Raw genomic sequence first — 8,331 nt, forward strand, 5'->3', positions numbered from 1 at the left:
AGGAACTGCTCAGGAATTCACTGACAAAATAATTTTGCAAGGAAACAATTCACCTTGGAGTTATGAATGTATGAACTGATTTCTTCAGAAAAGATTTCTTGGGTTCAGTTCTGGGATTCCTGAATAAAACAAAGACATTATTGGCTATTCTTAAGTGGTTTGCTTCCCTCCAGCATTTGTGTCCCCTTTTGTATGAGGGACTGCAATTCCTTGCCAATCCCTGGACTATTGTAGGTACATCAGGATTTTTCTTTTATTCCTCTTTACCATTTCTTCCTCAAAGCCACTGATTTTGAGCTATTGGGAACACGGAAGGGAGGAGATGCAAGTGGAAAAAAAATTCTCAAGGACTGGAAAAACTTTTGTTTTGATCTCAGGGTTCAATCAACTGCACTAGGTTTGCGGGTATGAGATACTATTTTTCAAATGGGGAGTAGAAAGCTCACAGATGTACCCATTTTGTTATAAACCCCTTCACATGTAGCTTACATATGGTAGCTTAAGTTATGCAAAGCTTTAGAAATCTATAGGAATATTCAGGGAATAGTTCACAACTGAATGGAGATAAAGACAGCAGAATCTAGCATTCAATTTCCCAAATATTCTGAACAGAAGCCAGAAGTCCATTTACATATAAATATATAATTTATAATGTGGAAATGCTTCAAGGCCTTGCATGCAAATGCTTTGGATTTTTCTGTGGGGAAAAAAAAAAAAAGAAAAAATTCTTTTCATCCTCTTGTTTTTTGTTTCAATTAAATGGTGTTTCATTGTTGCATGCATTACAATAAATTAAGAGGGCAACCTTTTCTCTCTTTGCATACAACTGGCATATAAGTGACACTTCCTGCATGACATAAAAACCTAAGATAATTGTTTTATAATTAATTTACCTAAATTAATTTAACAGATAAAAAATGCATAATTTTATTATAAATGTGTCCAATTCATTTAGAGAAAATAAGCAGAGTATAGTTTTTAACTCTAGCCTCTTCAAAATACCATTCCTCCTGAACAGACTGGTTGTTGCATTTCTTTTATCTACTGACTTTTTTTTTCTCATTACTGTTTCTGAGTGTCAGTGCATTCTGGATCAAAAGTGATGAATATAAAAAAATCAGATCTGAGAAAATGCTTTTGAAAATATAGTCAGTATTTATTTTTAATTTTGTAATTAAAACTTTATTTCTTCTTTATGTTCAACTGCTTTTCTAGTGTATTTAGTTTGCTGGCAATACTAATGACAAATAACTAATTCATCTGAGGAAAACAAATTCTGTCTTTGGAGCAAGAGCTTCTGATCACAGAAATTTGTTTTTCAGACTGTGGAACTGAATAACAAATGTGGAGATGTTTTACAATAAATTGGGTTGCAATCATTTATTCAAAACCAAAAGTAATTCAGCAAATATTTTGATGAATAGTTACACAAAAAAGCCATTTTGCTGATGGATCAATCCCAAAAGCTTCGTACCATTTCTACAATTCAAAAATAAAAGCTCTTCTCATGTGTGTATAGGTCTCTTGAATGCATAGATAAAGAAATAGCAGATTTTAAAAGAATGGGCACTAAGAAGAAAAGGAGTATTTATGCAGATTAAGTAGCTGGGGGGATATAGGGTGTTGTCTGTTTGACTAGGAAAATATGTGCCTTTTATGATACTTAAGTCTTTGACCATAAATGAAGGTATCTGGACAGGAATCTTGAGAAATATATTTTCCTGAAACAGATTGTGAAAGCTGACAATACCAAGATAAACAAAACCTACAGTCATAGAATATCCTAAGTTGAAAGGGACCATCAGAATCATCTAGTCCACTCCTGGCCCTGCTCAGGACACCCCATGTGTCATACCAGGTACCTGAGAGTATTGTCTAAATGCTTCTTGACCATGTCAGGCTTGTTGCTGTGACCACTTCAGAATAGACAAAGAACTTATTGAATAGAGGGAGTGTACAGGACCCTTAGGGCTATGCCATGAAGGGAAACTTCAGCCTCAGCTGAAGGAGCCAGCCTAACTTGAGAGGTTTGTCTGGTGCAGCTCTTCCTGGGCATGGTAACTGCCCTGTTGCCACATAATCTCTGGGCCAATTGGTGTGAGTTATGAGAACATTACAAAAATTATGGTCTCAGACAATAATATTCTATCCTAATCAATAGTGATTTCTTTTTAAATGGAATGAAATAAAAGTTCTTAAGTAAGGTTTATTTACTGTTTAAAACATTAAAGAACCAAATTAGTGAAGCCAACTATATTTAAAAGTTCAGACTATTGAATATGAATGAGTTCTGGGGTATTTTAAAGTCAAAACTACATAATCTTTCTGACAATTTGAAGGAGAGAAGTGTAGAAAATATATCAGGTTCACGTACATTGAAAGCAAAAAAGGCTCAAAACAAGACAGACTGAAAGAGTTGGGGTTGTTCAAACTGAAGAAGAGAAGGCTTCATGGAGACCTTATTGCAGCCTTCCAGTACCTGAAGTGTCATACAATAAACCTGTAGAGGGACTTAGTTCAAGGGCATGTAGTGAGAGGACAAGGGAGAATGGCTTGAAACTGAGAGAGTAGGTTTAGATTAGATATTAGGAAGAAATCTTTTACTGTGAGGGTGATGAGGCACTGGAACAGGTTGCCCAGAGAAATTGCAGCTGCCCTATCTCTGAAAGAGTGCAAGGCCAGGTTGGATGGGACACTGAGCAATCTGGTCAATTGAAAGGTGTCCCTTCCAGCCCAGACCATTCTATGTTTCTATGATTCTACTCCTGCAGAGATTCTGGATGGACACAAGAGGAAAATATTTCATAATGAGAACAGTCAGCCATTGAAATAATCTCCCCGGGGAAGTGGTGGGTACCCCAGCACTGAAAACTTTTGGTATTCAGCTGGACAAGATGCTGGGCCATGCTGTCTAGATTATGCATTTTCAAGAAAGTTGGAACCAGATGATTGCTGAGGTCCCTTTCAACCTAGGATTCTATGGTTCTGTGAAATAGCAGGAAGTTATTGTAGTAAAGCTAACAAAAGAACAATAGAAGAAGCCATACTTCTGTGCAGGGGTAGAGGTTAAGATTTAGCTATGGATCAAAAACAAAATGTTTTTTTTTCTTTTTCAATTTTTGCCAAGGGCAAATAATAGCTAATATTTCAAGTTTTGAGATTCAATAAGAATTAATCAAGTTATCCAAGGAAAAAGAAGATAATCTGAAATCTCCATATTTGAGACAGAATCAAAATCTGAAAAGTTTAGTTTCGTCAAGCATCAGAAGTAAACATGTACTTAATTATCAATGTCCTGTGAAACAATTATAGTTTTATAGTTATTTTTATTAATTATTTTAAAAGATGATGAGCATGAATGGCAAATAGGAAGTATAAACCTATAGTAAGAATGGAGAAAAAAATCATCTGGGCAATTATAGGTTCATTAATTTTACCTGAACAGCACATATAGTTTGGAATAAATTTGGAAGGAAAATATAAATAAAGATGTGAAGCTAAGTGAGCTAAAATGTGCTAAGATGCAGCTTTTATTTCCAGAACCAGCTTGATATTATTTAGTGAAAGAACTGACTGACTTAACTAGGAAGTAAGGTAGGTCAAATCTGCCTGGACTTCAGTACGATATCTAATGTAGTGCTCCATTGGAATTTACTGATTGCACTAGGGAGAATGGGGATTAGCAGGGAACTTACAAAATGGGTAAAGAGCTGAATGAGGGCAAGATAATCATGCAGTGGCTTGTGCTTAAAAGGGATCATCAGTCTGGAAGGAGGTATCCTGAAGTCTTGAGTGATCATTAGGGACTGATTAAGGTTACCTAATCAATTGTCATGACTATCATGGGCAAGAGTGTGAGTTTACAGCTTCAGCACAGTAGATATTTCTCTCAACACACTTGCCCCTCACTACCCCATGATAAATCGAAGACAGCTCCTCTCTTTCACTGAAGGTAGGAGGATGCACATGGGCAGTTGCTGCACAGTAAATGATGTGTTCTGGTTTTCCCTCTGGTAACTAATTCCTCTGCCCGTATCTTTCCTTAATAGCTTTAGTAATGACAAAGGCATAAAAAGTGGCAGTGTGGTAATGAGACAAAATTGGAGGTTTTGTCAATATGGAGAGGATCGAAGCATAATGCAGCCAGATGTGTTACCTAGAGGACTGAAATACTAGAAAAGAACTGTAATTCTATAGCAAAATGTGCACTTAGAAGGGCAACTAGAAAGAACTTCCCTGATAAGTTCAAGAGCAGGAAATAGCAGAGGAGGAGTGGGACAAAGAACCCTCATCAGTTTCAGGGTATGTCTGAGACATCCAAGGGTAATTGCAAGGTGGCATGCCTTGCCCTTACGTATTATCAGCTGAGCCTCATGTCTCAGCCTGAAGATATAACATAAGCATACAGAAAGGTTTTTACAGTTCTGGTCATCTATACTAAGCCAGGTGAATTCAAACTGGAATAATGCTTGGTGGGAGAAAGGAAGAACTGTTTTTATAAGAAACTAGAAGATCCTGCTGTGTTTGCCTCATAGGGAAAAAGAACTGGGAGAGAACATGTTACTGTCCAGCAGGGGAATGAAAAACACAGCAAGTGAAAAGTTTATTTGTGAAGATGACAAAACTCTTAAAGGCAGTAGTTATGGGCAGATCAGGCCATACTTGTAGGTGGAACTGGGAATGAAATTTGCCAGATAATTACAGAATAAGGTCTTGACATTTCATGGAACATGAGGGATACAGCAAAAATTTTTAAAAGTTTTATTTGAAAAAGTTTTAGTTTTAAAAAGTTTTTAATGTTTTAAATTGTTTAGAGATTTAAAAAATCACTTTATACAATGTGGTTCTCAGTTTTAGAAGTTGGTACAACCTGACAAGTTCTTTACAGATTTACTGAGGGTTTTTTAGCACTGACTAAATGAGGAAAATGGTTTGGGTTGGTAGCCCCAAAGTCTTGAGCAGAGTGAGTAGCTAGTGGTCTTTTTTTGTTGTTCTAGTATGTTAGAACTCATCCTTGATATCAATTTTTATTACTGAAATACTTGGCAATGACCTATGGTTAGTTGTGTGCTAAAGTTCTGTGCTTAGAGTGGAAGGGCTAAAGGACATGCTAAAATAAATAGTTTGCAGAATTAAGACCACAGAGATGTCTGGGCTGCTATTTCAGTTATTCCCTAATTAATTTTTGTGCTATTGTTCTGTTCTCTCATTTTAAGATGCACAGCAGAATATTTTAATGCTGTATTTTTATATGGTGTATTTGAAATTAATTTTTTTTCTTTACAGAACTCAGAATAAAAATCAGGAAGATATAAGTCTGTAAGTTTCCTAAGACTATAGTTCTTTTCAATTTCTGACAGCACTGGTAAATCTATTCCCTTAATTATGAGCAGATTAAGTATGTCAGACTATCTTGTAGTGAAAATATATATATATATCCTTGCTGTGCAATTAATGTAAGTAAACCTTTGTCCACTGTGTGTATTATTTGATGGAAATTGTTGTTCTGAATTTTTAATGCTTCTTGCCTTACTATTAATGAAAGCCATATGGACTCCCAGCCGTAGCAATAAGTAAAAATCCTATTAATTCAAGTGATACAGGAGTAGATCCTTAGTTCATTGAAACCTATCAGTAACTTGTAATCTTTAATGTTTAGAAATAACACTTCTTTCATCTCGAGGTTAGTGCCAAAAATCCTTGATGACTTCATCTGAGAGTTGCACAACTGCAATGAGAAGTTAAATGAGATATTTTAAGAAAACAAGAATGAAAATCATTTCTTGGTTGCTAGTCATAAAATACTAATATGATCTCATAGATAATTCATAATTTCAGAGGGAGTCACCTGTGCTGAAAGGCAGGTGCAGTGGAGAAGGGTTCAGGTAGATAAATAGCTGGGGTCTTCAATGTGTCTCATTAAGCCACGAAACACAATAAGAAGTTTCACAAACTGGAACACTGACATGTGAAGATTTAAAAAAACCAAACCATCTGAAACACTGTAAACTACATGTATGCAAAAGGTCACATTGCATAGGGGTTGAGAATGTGGCTTTCAACAGGTGGAAGCAGCCGATTAAAACATGCAACGATCCCTGGATAAAAGTATATTGTGACCTTATACATGAATCAGTCTGAGGGTGGAGAGATGGTGGAGAGATGATGGGACAGCAGGAACTGCAGGAGAAGCACAATTTACAGTAAGTCATTTGACAGAATGAAATACTTCTAAGTGATAGGACAAATTAGGGCTGTTCATGTAGGAAATTATTTATTTAGAAAGATCTTTTAACTGAAGCATGTTGCTTTTCAGTGAAAACTGGAAAAGTTAAAAACGTGCAGTTGTAGAATGGCTGGGGTTTTGTCTAACTGACCTCTTCTTTCCAATGTCTAAGGTGGCATCAAAGGTATTGAAGTCAGTTATCAAAATTGTGCCTAGATTTCTGATGGCACATAGAGCACCATTTCTGAAAGACCTAAATTGCTGCTAAATTACAGCTACTACACTTAGATGAAGTGGACATCCAAAAAGACACCAAACAGAAAGAAGGCGGGTGTCTTTCAAAGTCACTAGAGAAATCTTCCAGGCCTGTCACATCAAGAGGGTTAGGAAAATTGGGCCCTTAGAGGATAGCTGAGCTGAAGAGCTTTGGGAATAAGAAGAGGTGGGAGGTGACAAACAGCAGATCTTGACTTGGTATGAAGCCATTTTGAGCAGGACAGAAGTTGCAGTGGGCTGAGCATATGGCTGTAGAGCAGCACGAGTGCATTGCAAAGATACCAAGTGCTGTTTTCAGCCACCCATCTAATCAAGATCCTCTAAATCTCACAGACCCCTAAACCTCTGCTCACACAGTGCCATCTCTCCTATCAGAAATGGAGTAGCTGTGCTGCCATCCCTCTGCAAGAAGCATTGAACTACACGGCCTGTGAGGATGCTTGCCAATGAGAAGTGGGTGAAATTCACTGCCCCCAAGCTTTTCTACAAATGGAGTATTTACATTCATTGGTTTTAAGACATGAAAGTATTTTAAACTTCAATGTGAATAAAGCTGGTTTTTGCTACATGTGCAGAGCGTTTGCCATTTTTCTATGTACCTCATTACATTTAGTGCATAAAAATGCTCTCAGTGGAAATACCTGGATCAAAACCAATGAGAAAGCTGCACACATACTACAAACACCTGTATATCACAAAAATTGAACAGTGCCAGCACCAAATATTTCTGGTTTATCTCAGAAGAATGTTTGCAGCTAATCCTCTCTTGTGGACATAGATAAACATACTGCAGCTAATACATACTTATCATAATTCAGTGGAGACATTTCAGAGTGCACCACTTAACTGCTTTTCAATTTCTTTTCCTGTTTTGTCATTACCATTGTTGGGAGTTTTTATGTTTGGGTATTTGTTTTTTCTGGGTTTTTTTTGTTTGGTTGGTTGGGTTTTTTTGTTGAGTTGGTTGGTTTTGTGGTTTTTTTTTTTTTGGAAGGGCGGGGAGGGAGGTGGGTTTGTTGGTTTTGGGGGGGTTTTTTGTTTGTTTTTTTTGAGGGTTTTTCTAAATAGTTTACAGACGATTGTTTGGTCCTGTCTTGGAACTACACCCATAGTGCACTTCACCTTACTCTTCCTCTCACCGCAGCTTCTCTTTGGATAGAAATCTGCAGGTTCACATAGAGCACCAAGCTGCATTGCAGGTTTCATAGAGCCTGTGAGAGTCACTCTGGGGGTTGAAATTTAAACTGCGGGTATGTGATATATATTTATTCTTCTGTGGGACAGTTGGGTTTTTTAGTCAGATTTCAAGTCTCCTTTCCTAAGTAGTACACTGTCATTCAAAACAATTAAATGCTATTTATTTTTTGCCTTTCTTTTAGATGTAATGTCAAGTTCAAATCCAGAGCTGGTGTAGATAAAGGCATATTTACCAATGGACAAGTACTTTCCAGCTGTAACTTGAACCATGCTTTTCTTGAATTCTCCCTCTTAAGATGGTATTCTTCTCCTGCATGTCTCGCCTGAATTTTTGCTCCACACACTTCAGCTCGTCCTAAATGGTTTTGACTCTCTCCTCATGGATCTTGTGTCCCAGACCTTTCGTTTGCTCAGTCATATGGCGTACTGTCTCTGATAAGAATATTCTGCTGTAAGGACAAGATATTTTGTCTCCTGCATTTTCCACTTAAGCATGTCATGGGAGGGTTAATGCCAACCTCTAGGTAGGTAAGTAGGACAGAAGGCTGAATTTTCTCCTAATGGGCCAAGCAGTTCAAATGCAGAAGTGTATAAAAGAGACTGTGTTTGCCAATAGGTTTAGCCTACTTGAG

At 37.1% G+C, this 8,331-nt stretch overlaps 1 protein-coding gene across 1 annotated transcript in view; it reads left to right on the forward strand.

Annotated features, from left to right (window-relative positions):
- TRIQK (triple QxxK/R motif containing) overlaps positions 1-6,101 on the forward strand; it is a 124,057-nt gene extending 117,956 nt beyond the window's left edge. The window contains exon 5 of the mRNA XM_071554191.1: positions 6,066-6,101. Coding sequence (XP_071410292.1) covers positions 6,066-6,083 — 18 coding nt within the window. The 3' untranslated portion in view covers positions 6,084-6,101. The remainder of the gene's footprint in view (positions 1-6,065) is intronic.
- Positions 6,102-8,331: the final 2,230 nt, after the last annotated feature.

The sequence above is a fragment of the Pithys albifrons genome, chromosome 4 (assembly GCF_047495875.1).
Source record: "Pithys albifrons albifrons isolate INPA30051 chromosome 4, PitAlb_v1, whole genome shotgun sequence".
Classification (NCBI taxonomy): Eukaryota; Metazoa; Chordata; class Aves; order Passeriformes; family Thamnophilidae; genus Pithys; species Pithys albifrons.